General features: G+C 33.3%; 2 protein-coding genes across 4 annotated transcripts; both read right to left on the reverse strand.

The window, feature by feature from the left end:
* On the reverse strand, positions 257–7,765 carry LOC109332370 (BEL1-like homeodomain protein 4). 3 transcript variants are annotated; one of them, XM_019567333.1, is made up of 5 exons: positions 7,467–7,765; positions 5,885–7,250; positions 4,147–4,532; positions 3,102–3,162; positions 257–901 (listed from the first exon to the last, which is right to left on the reverse strand). In XM_019567333.1, exons 2-5 carry the CDS (start codon positions 7,184–7,186, stop codon positions 344–346), a joined length of 2,307 nt encoding a protein of 768 aa, XP_019422878.1. In that variant the 5' UTR covers positions 7,187–7,250; positions 7,467–7,765; the 3' UTR covers positions 257–343. The 3 variants fall into 3 exon arrangements, with proteins under 3 accessions (XP_019422878.1, XP_019422876.1, XP_019422877.1); XM_019567331.1 differs by having other exon boundaries at positions 5,885–7,253; XM_019567332.1 differs by lacking the exon at positions 7,467–7,765 and having other exon boundaries at positions 5,885–7,357.
* On the reverse strand, positions 14,400–15,617 carry LOC109332153 (probable galacturonosyltransferase-like 1). The gene has a single exon (XM_019567008.1). The coding sequence runs from the start codon at positions 15,417–15,419 to the stop codon at positions 14,400–14,402; it is 1,020 nt and encodes a 339-aa protein (XP_019422553.1). The 5' UTR covers positions 15,420–15,617.

Raw genomic sequence — 16,221 nt, forward strand, 5'->3', positions numbered from 1 at the left:
TATATCCTAATAAAACTCCCTCCCCAGTGCCGATTTTGGGGAGGAGAGAGAAATTTTTTTACAGAAATCGGCAATCCCATTGCCGATTTCTAAAAAGTTATACTAGTTTGGTAATTTTTTTAAAAGGTGCACCAAAACCGTAATTTTTCGGTCAAGGTGCACTACATGTGTAAATTACTCCCATAGAGATACACCTAGCTTGCTAGCTACAAGCTCAGAAGGACAAAGATGACGAATAACCTACAATCCTCTACGATAAACAGCACTTCTTCTATAACAAAGCATCGATCTTCTTCTATATATTTTATATTATTATCATGTAAGATAACTAGTATGTGGAAGTTTAAATGCCTCCGAAGTCTCTAACAGAGAAACGTGTTTTCTGGGGCATGTTACCGTCGTGGCGTAACCCTAGGGTAAGTGACACGTCACCGGCGATGGTCCCAAATCTAATTAGATTGGATCCAATGTCAGCACCACCTTCAGAAACCGCGGTCCCATAGTGACATATCTCATCAGTTGCCATTGATCTATGGGGGGTCAGGTCTGAGTCAAAGCACTGAGACACTGGTGGCGCCACCTCAGAGGGAGGGGTCATAATGGTGGTTGTGGTGGTGGAAGAGCTACATTGCTTAATTGGTTGGTTTTCCGATAAGGTTTTTCTATTGATTGCAACGACTGAAGGGTCGTTTTCATGAGCATTGATATCGGATCTTTTGCATATTGTTGGTGGTGGTGAAGCTGTTGCTGTTGAAGTTTGAACAAGTTGGCCACTATTGCTTTGGTTCATATTTTCTCTCTCTTCTGAACTACCCTCTGCTTCTTTAAGTTCTTGTTGGTACATGTCTTCCACCATAGGTTTCCACAACCGAACCCTGGCATTAATGAACCAATTTGATACCTACAGGAACAAACACGTTCAGACCAACCACTCAGTTTATACGTACACGGATCATCCATGCAATTTTATCCATATTGTTAATAATTAATACTATAGTATAGTGTAAGTCAATAGAAGCGTATATGGGAGTAGTGTGGTACAAGTTAATACGCATTAACAAGACACTTCTATAAGGATTGAGGTATTTAGATGTTAGTAAAAGAGTAATGTTATATTATCATACTAATCATTATATATAATAAGAAAAAATGACATATGTAACTTATAAATTAATTATTAATAAATAAAGTATCACATTATAATATATGTAACTTACTTTCTTGTAGATAAGATGTTATATCTATCGTTTTCCTTAAAGTTATGCAAACAATTTAAGAAGACAAAAATGATGTTAAAGTTGAATATAATTAAAGTAAATTAAACTTATTTAATGCATATTAGAAACTGAAATAAAAAATGGATAAATATGAGGTGAAAATGAGAAATAAGAATATAATTAGAAAGTAAATTATAAATTTGTATTGAGTTTCTAAAACATGAAAAATATAAAATAACATGAAGAAAAAATAAATACATCAAAAGTTTTGAAATTTAAGGATTACTCACGGATCATCCATACAATAGAAAAATGCACAATTAGTGAAGAATATGCACGTGTGAAAAAAAAAAGATTAAGATTATTCAAGAGAGAGAGAAAATAATTAAGGATTTTGTACATTTCTTTATTTAAAAAGATAAATAAAACATATTTGAAAAAATATTTTATTTTTTGTTAAAAATAATGTAAAATGATAAAATATTACTATTACAATCACTATATTTCAATATAATATCCTTAAAATTTTCTTCCCCACGATTCTCATATAATTAATTAATGTTACATGAATTTTTCAACTAATATAATAGAAATATAAATTATAATGATGATATACAATTGGGGGAGTGAAAGTCAATTTTGACAAAACTGGTTTCAATACAAACGACCAACAGTCTTCAAAATGCATGACTCAACATAAAACTTAATTTAAGACTCCCCTAAAACTAGGGATGAGGATGCCACAAACTCCATGAATAGGTGATATAAATGACATGAATTATGTTTTGTTTTTTAAAATCATACATGTGATTTAAAAAAGGAGAATGAGAGGGGAACAAATGATAGTTGGTATATATTATATTGAGAAAGAGGTGAATAAATGATATAATAAATAAAAACATAAGTAAAAAATAATGTGTAATTAAATCTTAGATATCAATAACATTAAGAAATATTGTGCCCAAAAAATAACATTAAGAAATTTATTATAAAATTAAAAAATTGGGAAAACCTTGAAACATTTTTTTTTGTATGTAGAAGAGTATATTTTATCTTATGAATAAAAAGCTAATATTTTTAGCTTTTAGCTTGTGTGACTAATCTCTCAACGAATATTGCTCATGAATCGAATCTTTTACTTTTTCATCTATTTGGGATCCATTGATACTTTACAGTACTAAACTGATATGGGAGAAAGTTATATCTATGAACACATTATTTCCTATACTATTAAAAAGGAACATTTATTTTTCATATTTATTGTTCCTCCTGTGTAGTTGGCTGTTACCAATTGATATGAGAGAGGAGGAAAAAGGAGAGATGGTGAAAGTGAGCACAATTCGAGAACAGCAAACTTTCATGTCTCATTGCTTCTGTACTTACATCTACTATATTTTAATTTAGAATTTATGTCATGAAGTAAAAGATTCCATAGAAATTAAAACATAAAGAAAAAATGATAATAAATGTTTCTGGAGCGGAAAATGATTTTTTTCTTCGTGAAACAAAAAACAAGATGAGGTAAACAATTATAACACTCACATTGCCAGTTAGAGAAAGACAGAAGAATCAAAACCCAAAATGATGTAAGTTGCATCTGAACTTACTACTGGTCCCATTTCTTGGTTCAATGATCATGTTTCTTTCCTCACTTTTTCCTATTTCAACTACTCTATGTGGGCCGTTTATGCAGTTAGTTTAATCATAACTAATATTTGTCCCGAATGTAATGTGAATAGCAGTATTTCTTGTAGTTTCCATAGTTCAACATAATTACGATATTTTTTTGGCTCAATTTGTGGTAAATATAATATAATCATAATCACGATCGTAATTTAAAACACTGGCAGAAAGATAAGAGTGAAGGAGATGGAAGGGATGAACCTGATTTCTCGATAGTCCAGTTTGTCGTGACAACAGATGCTTATCTGCATCGCTTGGATACCTGAGAATGACACCAGAAAATGACATGAGAGTCCTTGATTGCCCTAATCGTATAAAGAAACACCAACCTTTTGTACTCCTAAGCTCTGTCTCAAACTTTTCTTTCTTTCCTTTCACGAGGCGTGAGAATCTAAGAGAAGAAAGAAAAGATCTACGTCCTCTTAGCTGCTATTGCAGCAAGTAAAGTGGATCACTGTACACACTGGCCACTGTTCCCACTTTATTTTCCTTTAATCAGATACTCTAATTACTGTTTGTGATTTTTCTAATGCATATGTTAGAAAGAGATCAGAGAAAGATACCAAGAAATTTTAGGTAAAGCAGTGATGCAGATACTATATCTATCTTCACAACTTTTCGCTGGCTAAGACAACATTAAAGGACACTGCAATTTTACTGTTGCTCTAAACGATCATTTATTCATATGCTTACGGCAGACATAAATAATCGCTTTTATATAGATTTTCTCTTTCCTTCTGCCACTCTCTCCCTTTTCTCTTTTTAATTAACTAAATCCCTTCTGCTTTTTCTTAGTTTCTAGTTAATTAATAATCACATTATCTACTTTATTCTGTCTTATCCTTTCCCCCTTTTAATTATATTTTGTTTGTACATCACATATCTTTTTAATAACGTGCATATTTTTCTCCACCAAAAACTTCTATATACATATGGCAACATCCATTGAGTATTGAATCTTTTGGTACTAGAGAAAAACGTATATATCGTAAGTGTTTTTATAATGTTATATTGGTGTAGTGGTATAAGATTATACTAAATTTATAGGATGATTAATAGATTAATAATTCGATTCATGTAATCAACGTTTGTTAGAAGAAATAGTCACACACCCCAAAAAAATTAGTTTTTTACGTTAATATTTATAACTTTATCAATTTTTATTTCAGATAAGGGATGGTTGGGGATAGAACAAAAAAAAAATGGCATGGTGAAAATAACAAGGGAGGGAAAAGCAAGAACGTACGGGTGGAGAAAATGGTCGAAAAGCCAGGCTCTCAAAATGTTAACAGATCTATCAGGCAACCCTCTCTGTGGTCTCCAAGCTTCTTGTTCCATCATCCCGATTTGATTGAACACTCTCTGCTGTCTTAGGCTTTGTTCAAGCATCTTAAGCCTTGGTGTCTCTCCCTTTGTCAAACCTGATGAACCACTTCCATCTTTCTCTCCCAGCACCTCACAACTATGCTTCATTTGTGCTGTTATTGCATCCTTCAGGCATCTGAAATGCCTTGACATTGCTTTCTGCGCCAAACCAGTGTATGGTATTGCTGCTCCAAAACCCATTACTATATCGAATGAGTTCACTACCATTTGCATTTGTTCGCAGTAGTGGTTGTATCTCCGCTCCACCTGAAAATTCCAAAACAAACTTTATTATTACTTTATTTACAATGTCAAATATCTAAAGCATGATATATTGGTAGAATAGCCATTTTATCAAATAAAGAACTTGATGGAATTGTACATGCACGTTTTCATTTACTCATTCATTGTTGCCCTATGTGAAAAGATGGATTGACCATCTTAGTATTAATTAAGAAATGCAAAACACAATTGTGTTTATTAAATTGTTATGGGAATTTAGTCCTCGCTCAAATAAAGATTAATTCCTTATCAAAAAATAAATAAATAAAGATTAACTTATTATATTTATGAGCGGACTTTATTATACCTATATATATATAGAAAATATTTAATTTTATATATTAAATAAATAATAATTTTTGGAGTTAATAATGAACTGAACTAATTGATTAATGAGTTGAATTAAAAAGTTCGTTACTCTTAATTAAGTTGAACAGAACTGTGATTGGAATCATTTTCTACCCTAAATATAATTGTTAATAAGAAGGAAGAATATGCTTGGGTTTCTTTTATCTTTTCCTACAAAAATAATAACCTTGGGTTTCTTTTATCTTTTCTTACAAAAATAATAACCTTGGGTTTCTCTTTCTGCACTCTTCAGTCTTCATTAACTGATAGGCTTGTATTTTTTATCAGAAAATCGATAGGTTTGTATAATCAAAATTAAAATCTAAAGACTGAATTTAATCTAAAAAATAAATAAAGAAAAAGGGGGTCAGTATCCCTGTTCTGGTCAACTGAAATATCATAACAATGGCTTTCACTGCAATATTACTATGATGGGTATGGATCTGTGTGGTGGAAAGTGGGCATTGATAACAACCTGCTACTTAACTTTAAATATGGTGAGTGAGTGCCTTTCTTTCTTGCTTCTGTTTGGGTATGTGTCTTTCTTAACAATCAGAAGGAAAGTCGCTTCTTGATGGACTTATTCTCGTAATAGGTTGTTACTCATGGTTTTCACCAAACCAAGCAAACCCAAAATACTATAATAAAATCATCCCCACCAATCAAATCACTAAATTATAAAAACGGGTTTCTATTAAAATAAGTAACAAATCCCTCCCAACAGGAACCAATTGATCATAGCTATGTGATGGAAATGGAACCCTACTCTACTATACCAGCCAATTTTTTTCCTTGGTTTAAAAATTTAAATAAATCCAAAGATACGATCCGGACAAGCGTGTGTTTTATTATTCCTCTTCTTTATCAAATTTAATAATGTAGTAACCATAAATTAAATAATATGGAATATGGAAAAAGATACTGGGGGACCTTGACTCTTGAATGATGAGAGAGGGTCAAGAAAGGGAGAGAAGAGAAAGATTACATGCCTCATCAAACATCGATAGAAATTTGACCTTCCTTCTCTGATGCTCAATCCTATCTGCCGCAGACAATGTTGTAGGAGGAAGAGGATCTTTTGATGAAGGTGAATTAGATGGACCACCGCCACCGGTGTTTAAATCATTAGGGTTTGAGTTCTGTTTACTGAACTTGTTCTTCTTAAACTGACCCCTCCCAACACTGCAAAACTCTTCAAGCAATTCTTGTGCAGCTTTAACATACTTTGAGTTTCTCATAACATTCACTATACCTAAGGATGATGATGATGGTGATCCGAATCCAACATGATGTCCCTGGTGTACAATAGCACCATGTAAATGCAATGATTGCTGATGAGGATGACTACCGCCAATTTTCTTGTACGGATACTGGGTTGAAGAAGAAGAACCCCCAGGTCCAGGTCCTTGATTGTAATATAGAAAACCACTTTCCCCCATCCTCAATTCTTCAGCTTTTGCAGCCTCCCAATGCTGCAACGAAGAGGACAATGATAATGAGAGACCTTGACCTTCCACAACTCCACCAGTTGTGCCTCCTTCTTCATTAATGTGATCAGTAATCCATGTGAACTGACCAAAAGAATCTCCAGCCGTTGAACCGGTAGCGAAACCTTGAAGAGGATTTGAAGGAGGAAGAGGAGGAGAAGGAGATCTTGTTTGTGGGTTCATAAGAAAAAGTTGCATGGCTTGATGAGTTGCTATGTCTGCTGCATTATTGATGCTTGAAATCTGAGAATGATGATGATGATGATGGCTGCTATTTTGATAATGGTTCTTCGTTGAATCTGCCGACGGTCCCAAACCAGTTGTTATTATCCCTTGTCTGCTTCCGTAGCATTCGCTACCACTGGCCACTGGTTGTGGCCTCGATGACCGAAGCGTCGCCGTCATCTGCTGCTGTTCCAATAATTCAGCGACGGTGGCACCGCCATGAGGAAACTTAAACATCTCTGACAGCATCCCTGACGGCATGAGCCCTCCCTGTTCTTCTTCTATCACAACTAATGGTGGTTGCGGTGGAAGTTGTAGTGATGGTTCAAAGCCTTGTTGTAACCTCACTTTGTCCCTCCGGATCTGATGCTCCTGCTGATGTTGCTGCTGCTGGTCGTGATGAGTCACTGTGGTTCTCTCGAACCCATTGGAGAAGGTGAAGATTCCGTGTTGATTATCTTGGGACATAGAATTGGAACAAGATTCACCTGGACTGTCCTCAAAGATGAAAAATGAATGGTGTGTCTTTGAGTGAGGGAGAATGGTACTTGGAAGTGGTTGTGTTGTTGCTATTCCCATATTAAATTCTTGCTTCTCCTCATCCTTGTCATCTCCTTTTTCTTTCCCTCTCACCTTATTATTACTACTGTCCAATAATTGAATTATGGATCAGTAATAAGGCTCAGCTTCAGAATAAGCATATATATCAAAAAACACTAATAGAAGTAAACTATATAGATTCAATAAAGCTAATGGAAATTTAGGAAAGAAAGAGGGTAGATAGATATTAGATAGAGTTATTCATCAAAAGATAAAGAATAAAATATATACATATATATACATACATAGGCACATGTACCTCTTAGAGTTGCAGAGTTTGAAAGGATGTAAATCTGTGAGACATCGTTTTCCCTTTGTGTGATATTGAAAGCTTCTTCTACAACTTCCTTCTCTCTCTTTCTTGTTGCCTTGTCGTCTCTATCACTCCTTGTCTTTCTCTTTGAGGTAAGTGTTTTTCCAATCACCTTAGCTAAGTTACATATAGAATATAAAATTAAGAATGAAGACTAGGGTTGGGTTGGGGAAAGTGATGATACCATACTTGTTTAAAATAAGAGAGTGATATATAGAGAAGGGAGAGGAAAGGAAAGTGGTCACTTTAATTTTCTTATTTCTTCTCCTCTACTTCGCTCTTCACCTCTCTCTTTAGTTTTTTTGCTTTCCAATAATGTTTTTATATATGCCTTTTTATAAATAACTCTATTTGCATTTAAAAAAGTCAAAACAAGTTTAAATATATCATGTAACACACAGTAATAAATTTCATATTAATTTTGCCTGTCTCGGAATTCCTTATATTCATATTATTTAATATGACACAAAATAATAAAGTTTAAATTTATTGAAATTTTAATTATTACATGGTCCCCCGTCTATTCCTTATTAAGTGACACTTTTAACCGATATATTCGTAAGAGTGAATGATTTTATTAACTCAAAAATAAAATTAGCCAACAAAAACAGATAAATGAAAAACGATAAAATTACATAAAAATATAAATAAAATTGTACGCTAAAACATGTTCTTGGTTAGGAATGACGTACGACGAATTACACGAGAAATTTTATCTAGATAATAATGGTTGGAATTATTAGAAGTCAAGAGCAAGGGAATCCAAACTGACATTTTGCGCAAAGTGATGATTACGATGAATTTGACAGTGTGGATTTGTATACCATTATCTTGTTATCTTGTTAATGAAAATTATGAGTGGATTCTTTCATAGAAGAGAAGTACAGATATGTTATTATTAGGGAAATTTATCTTTAGTTATACTGAAGCTATCATGGTGTTACGAAATGACCACAATGCCATAGCAAGTATTGGCTTCTATTATCATTTGAATGCCGCCTTTGCAAACCATCTTTTCTGGTATTTTTCACACTTTGGAAATGGCACTTGCAGAAGGAAGTACCCATAACTTTTAGAGATAAATCATCTCATGGAGTAGTCTTTTTATTTATAGTTTTAAAGTAAAAGTGTTTTCTCACTATAAATAAAATGATACATACATGTGTTATTATATTTTGATTTTTTCTGATTTTCAAAACAGGATTCAATATCATGATAAATGAATTGAGATTTCTATCTCATTTTCATATTCGAACCCATTATACCAATAGAGTTTGAAAAGTACCCATAATTTCTACGTGTTGTGTACTGTGTGCTTTACCCATAATATTGAGTTTTCTCAATATTATTACTCTCACCACCTTTTTCAAAATATACATCAACCTCCCTTGCCTTCAAATATATGGTATGATTATATATGCATGACATGTGATTATCATATGGCTAGAATAACAAAAGAATAACCCCTTGCCTTTGATGAACAAGACACTTATATAGATTTTTCATTTCTTGTTTCACCTTCTACATAGAACCACCCAACTCTTCCTCTAAAATTGTGGTAGATTCGGTCTATGCTTCTCAAAGGTGTTAGTTTGAAGAAGGAGTTATGATGATCCAAATGTGTTCCTTCTATTTGCTGATGCTCTTGTAGGATTATCAAAGGAGATTTTCTCTACTTATTTTACTACCCTTTCCACTTGTGATGCCTTTTTCAGCTTCTAGGAGCTAATTGTTACCAAGAACGTAAGAAAATACAGGCCCAGAAGAGCATATTGGGCAACGAAATGGATAACATATGGGCCCGTGTAAATTATTTGGGCCATGTATTTTCTACCACACACATACCGAGGTATCTAACAACCATGAAAATTCAGCATTGTGCAGGAGGAACCGTTGGCAGTAGTTTAAATTTTAGTGAGGAGGACAATAACCATAGACATAAAGCAATCTAACTTTGGAATTTTTGAATCCATGATTGAAAATTTGAAACTGGTTATTAGCTCCATTGGTGCTTGTTTTTTATAAGTAAGATTTTATTAAGAGGAAAAGTAAAAAAATACAATCAGGCTAAAACAATGTATATGGAGATTAAAAAAGAGGAGAACCTAAGAACCTCAACTAACAAAGCCACATAAAAACATTGAAAATAGAACAAAGACCAAGACCCAGACCAAAAAGAGACACACTAAGAGTAATAATCCAAACTTAAAATCAGGTTTGGAGTACATTCAAAACAAAAAAATATATATTAGCTAACTTGTGTCTAACCTTAATTCAAATCCAATATTTGAATTTGATATCATCTACTACCCCTTCCAAGTTTTCTTCTTTGTTGTTAAAAAGTACGATATTCCTACAACTCTAAAGATACCAAATTACAAGCATCTAAATTATTGAAAATATATCTTCCAGAGTCCTACCTTCAACCGAAAGAAAATGGGTATGACAATAGTCCTTACCCCAACCACTAATATAGAAGCCGTCAAATTCAATAAGAGAAATGGCAAGATAAAAATAGATGATTCAAACTTTCTTTTTGAGCACTACACAAGCCATACAAAAGATTATTATTGTTGATATTAACACCCTTTTGGATAAGTTGAGCTTACAAGGAATTTTGTCCAACAAAATTCTCCAAACAAGCATACGGATCTTCAAAGGCCCACGGATTTTTAAAATAGCTTATATATCATTCGGTCTTCTAAACTAGTGTAACCCTTATGCCAAATAACTTTATAAGTTGATTTGACTGTATAATTTTTTGACACATTATGAGTTCAAAGCCAATAATCTTCTGCATCTTCCATTGGTGCTTGATAATGTTTGAAACTGATTATCATCTTTGATCGAATCTGTTGCTTCCAGGTTGAAGTGCCTTAAAACTCAAATGCTGCAACGGGCAAAGGAAATAAAGGTTTTTGTTTGGGATAATTAGTTTGACGATAAAAAAAAAAGCTTAAAGTTCAAACTTAATTGGAGGAGAAATTTGAAAGCATAGTTGATTGATTGAATGTAATCACCACTAAAATCCGTAAGCAGTAAAAGCACATTTGCCAGTTAGAGATTACCGAGTAAATAAAGAAAATGAAAAGTGTAGAAATTATGAATCATACATGTGAAATGACTATTACGATTTTACTTTTCCTTCCTCCTTCGCTTAAAATAAAATATTATTGTTTTATGCTGCTTCATGTTTTGTTGCTAGGTATGAGATTTGTATGAAGTGTGAATGAGGATACTTTATCCAAAAAAAACTTTGTTCTTATATCTTTGACCAATAGCATTTCCAAAATAATATAATACATTAATTTATTTCTTTTATAAAAAATATTCCCAATTAAATAATATATTTTGATTGACTTGATACACCGGGAATATCAATGAATATAAGAGATCTTCGTCATGTTAGTATTAAGTAATCTTGCTATCGTGAAATTCAATTAATACTTGTCCTACTTCTAACTTTGTATGCCGCATTAAGTTGAAACCGGGATTCTAGGGAAGTTTGTTCATCTCCATGGGCACATCACTTTTTTTGTTTCTTTTGTGTTTCTTCAAATACGATCATGTTCCGCGTCTAGTTCCCTCTCATCTATTATGTATACTCTACCACCCAAACACGTTCAAATCCATGTGCTTCTTGCACCATCTATTTATCTATCTCTTTTTTCGGCCATGCATCTTATTATATTTCTCACTCTATACAACCTTCATTAAAATATAAACGTACAGTTTGACCATATAATTTTTCCGATTAAAATATTATTATAATACCATTAACTCCCGTAACCTACGTTCTAGAACATTTTTATTTTACGTAATTTGGTATATAAGTTTACTTTACATTAAGGAAGGCCCCATTGTCTTACACTTCGTGGCAATTTTTAATGTTTCTACATTCAAATTGATGAATATTTCATCTGTTACAATGTGGAGTTCCTGAAACTATGATGGTTCTTCTTGGATTTATTACGTCAAAGTCTCACACTATATGACGTAATGAAGAAGAGTGAGAAAATTTACAGTAAAAAAAGACCTATGAAACTATTATCTTAAGGTTTTTGTTCAAAATATGGTATCTCGTTTATGTTTCTGCATTATTTTCATGCCCTTACAACATTAAGACTCTCCGTTAGTTTGAGGTTCCTAAGTTGTAAACGGGTCTAACGAGTGATATTACAACCAATGGTTCAACTACAACATATGAATTTAAGAGGAACATACCACTAAGTATGTGATACTCATATTTGAAGTTAGGATTGTTAAATTTATTGAAGTGTAAAGTATCACATTAAACATGATGGATGATAAGAAAGTTTTTAAATAGAAAAGACTTATAAAATCATTGCCTTCAAGTTTTGCTTCAATATATTATATCTCTTCCTTTTTACCATACTCAAGCAACAATAAAATTCTCCTGCTCATTGGATGCTGCACAGTTGAGGATGGGTCCAACACTACTTATGGCAATGCATCTAGGATCTCGCACAAAGAAAATACCATCTAAAACTTGTACCAAATTTCCGTGGGTACCTCGAAATTCCCTTTCAAAGCATTATAATTGTAACTAGTTATAAATCATATAGTTTTTGATTGACTTAAAGCTCATAATATATAAAATGGACACATTTCATATGTTGCAATTTAAAAATAACCCATGAATCAAGGACCATTTCATAGTTTCATCTCATAATCTTCCGACAAATCTTTTCTACATCTAGCTCTAAGAATAACAATTTACAGGTTTACATTTCTGTATGCATGCGAGTACAATAACACAAATATTGCCATGGCGGGGCTCTTTTCAGTAACGATTCTACCGACATTCTAGCATTGATTCCCAAGATCATATATATGCATCCAATCTAGTACTTATGCTTTAACATTTATATCACATCGATCATAATAGCAGTAGCAAAGCTTGACTTTTACTTCAATGTTTTCACTTTTATTCAACTTGGTACGTCGTACTACTAAGCAATATCATGGGCCTTGGATATTAATACCGGAATTGAATGTAAGACAACAAAACCAAACCACTATGGTCATAACCGCGTATATCTATAATCTATTAGGTTTGGGAATAACGCATATGTAATAGGAGCCATTCATATTACGCACTTCACCGTTGTTGTTATGATCTGTCCCACTTATCTGATGGTGGGATAAAATGTTCCTGCTGATTATAATAGATGGAGAGTAAAATGCATGAGTATAACAAGCCGTAAATGTTAGATAAAATTCAAGGCAATATATTGCAAGGACCAGAAACTCATATGGATCCTAAAAGCTTTATAAGCAGCAAACCAATAAGGTTTTTGCTAAGGATAAAATGTATAAAGATTCTCAAATGTAGCCATTAACACAATAATTCATACAAAAATTTAAGGATGTAAGTTAAGGCGGGGGATTTAAGGAATGAAGTGAAGAAAATTGTGAATTTGAGTCTTACCCATAGCAAATTAAAAAAATGAAGTTATAAAGTGGTTTGATGATTAAAGAATAACGAATGGAGTAAAGGAAGTTAAAAATTCGAATATCGTCTATAACAAATACTATCATATTAATATTTGCTGATTAATTTTTTTTAAAGAAACTACCAATTGATTATTTTTTGGTACTGTTTTTTATTTAATAACAAATCTCAATTTTGTTTTCATAGAATATTAATATTTATATCATAAAAAGCGTGAATTGTTTTTGACAAAATGGACTAAGGTAAGTTCCACTTGATACTGAATATTTTGACAAAATGGACATCCAAAATATTTAACTTTAAATTGTGACAAAATATTTCAATTTAAGTTCTGATTCGTCCATATTTATTTGTCTAAATTTTGACAAAGTAGTAGTAGCAAATCACAACTTAAAGCCTATATATTTGTCCATTTCTATGTTATCACCAAGGAATTCTACTTAGAAGTATTTAACCAAGTATAGAAGTCTGAATCATGCCTTCTTAGTAATTCCAATATTAAAACTTGGTGTTAGGCTTGAGAAAGCAAAGAAATAATCAAATAGATACTAACATATCACTATCTACATAAAATTCAAATTTAATAATTTCTCTTATAACAAATCAAAATATTTTTATTTCTCTTTTTTTTTATATTTTATCCCTACACGTATCTAAATAAAATTATTTTAAAAAAACACAACTGGGAATTGCCATAATTTGATCTTAAAAATGATATTAGTTTTTTTAATCTTAACATGTCTCTAGTCATGACTTGATTCCAGCAACTTAAATAAGTAAATGAATTATATTTATTCCAACTTAAATTGATGGATTACCAAACAATCATTTAGAGTTATGGTCAACATCTTTTAAAGTTATGTTTGGCTTTTGCAAGACAATAGAAGCATAAATAGCGAAAGATAAACTTGAGTCATTCCATTCTTTTAATACCTTTGCTATGACAGATACTGGTCACCGACACACAGGGATGGTTGCATTAATTGCTCAATTATTTTATTTCGTGTATATTTCACTAAAAAAGCAAAACCTAACAAGATGTGTAAAAAGCCAAAATTAACAGTATAGTTGGAAAGATCATTCACATACATACCACATAAATCATTTAAGAATATAATTAATTTAAAATATTTGTATTTTATTCATTATTACCAGATGTACCCCGTAACTTGTAATAATCATTTACTACTACCTTCAAGTAGGAGGGTATATATGTACAATACTAGATCAATGCAATCACCATAGCGAGCCAGGAGTGACTCCAGCGCCAATCCCACGGAACAAGCCATATATACTCTTTATCAAAATTACTTCTTCCACCAATAAAAATTAAAAAAAGAAGAAGATAATTATGTTTATTTATGCAAAGAGAAAAATAAAATAATTATGAATTATGACGTGAGCTAGGCCTCGAGAGAGAAACGTGTTTCCAGAAGATCATAGGGAGCCCATAAAGCATCCAAGGGACAAGCGCGGTTTGCGTCAAGCCTGGCCCACGGCTTTCCTTTGCCACTCCAATGCAACAGGCTCACCGGGCCCGGATGCAACTCACGGCATAGCCCACGGAAGTTATCCCCACCAAGCCCGTGCTGGTTCCACCTGTGATCAACCGGGCCTATATTTCCGGCGAATACCAAAAGAAACGGAGGCAAAGACCCTAGCTCGTAGATCCGCATTCTCTTCTGTAGTTCCATCCATTCCTCTATCTTTCTCGTGTAATCTCCTTCCCGCCACCGCTCTAAGTCGATGACCATGACGCCGGTGTTGAAGTAGCAGGCCCTGCGGCCCGCGAAGGTGAGCGAGAGAGACGGGTTGGACCAGAAAGTGGGAGTAAAATAGAAGCTGAAGTTAGCATTGCAGTATTCTGGTGCGGCGAGGACAGCGTCACTGGAGAGTGGCGTGGCAGCGAGTTTCGCAATGTCGTCGACGAGGACGAGATCGGAGTCAAGGTAGACGATTTTTTTAACGCATGGAGGAAGGAGATTTGCCATGTAGTTACGAGCGTAGTTGAGAGGACAGTCTAGTGCGGATCGAATTGAAGTGGAGATAAAGCCAGCGACGGAATCGTCGTCGAAAGGGTAGAAATGGAAATTGAGGTAAGGGAAAGAGGTGGAGAGTGTGCGGTTGAGGACGGTGGTGGAGGAGATTTTAGAGGCGGCGGTGACAAAGTGAAAGATAATATTTTCGGGACAAGAAGAGTGTTGGAGAACGGAGAGAATTGCAGCCACTGAACCGCGAAGGTAGGTTACGTCGAGTGTCATGGCCACGTGCACTTCATGGGGTGAGCACGTGAGATCGATGGAGGGGCAGTTATAAGAGTTGTAGAATTTTGGGGCTTCTTTGAAGCGTTGAGCAGATGTATAAGACGAGAAGAGAAGAAAGAAAGAAATAAAGAGAATATGAATGGTCATAATGGATGCCATAATTTCTCTGTGTGTGTTTGGTTTTAATATGTGTGAGGAAATTAAATACGATATGGGTCCAAGGTTTGATAAAAAAAACCATTTGAGTTAAAGTTTTAAAGATTAGACAGAGAGGGAAGTGGGTTCAAACCTTCTACCCTCTCTTCTTGCTTTCAACATGTTGAACCAAAGTTTGGTTAAAAAATGGGATACATGCCTCTTTCGGGCAATTAGGACGATCATATGTTTTAATGTCTCATTTTCGATCTCAAACTAATTATATATTAATATGTGGATAATCTTTTTTTTAAACAAAAAATAGTAAAATAAAATACTATAATTGACTTAGGAGATAGAACGAAACATTGTTTGAGAGAAATAATCTTCATCCCTTATTTCAATATATCAAGTCAATAATATTGGGTATTTCTCCATATTCTCACCATATTGTTCACGAGGAGGAATTGTGTGAGCTGTTAATTAATAATTATGTTTTTAAGTATGGATTTAATAATGACGTAATGAAAGTGGAAAAGTAGTTGTTAGTTCAATTTCAATACACCATTGATATATAACATTCATATATAAATATATGAATAATTTATATACTAAAATGCTCAAGTCAAGTAGGATTATTTGTTAGGCTTAAAATAAAGGTTGGAGTGTTATACCTTATGCCAAGATTCTTCTTAACGAGTATTTAAAATAATTATATTTACATGAAGTTGAACGTAAAACTTTTAATCAGGTTAAAATAATTGTAACCAATCTACGTGTATTCACAGTAAAGTATAAAAAATATTGTTGGACATCATATTTTAAG

Source organism: Lupinus angustifolius, chromosome LG18, assembly GCF_001865875.1.
Source record: "Lupinus angustifolius cultivar Tanjil chromosome LG18, LupAngTanjil_v1.0, whole genome shotgun sequence".
NCBI lineage: Eukaryota > Viridiplantae > Streptophyta > Magnoliopsida > Fabales > Fabaceae > Lupinus > Lupinus angustifolius.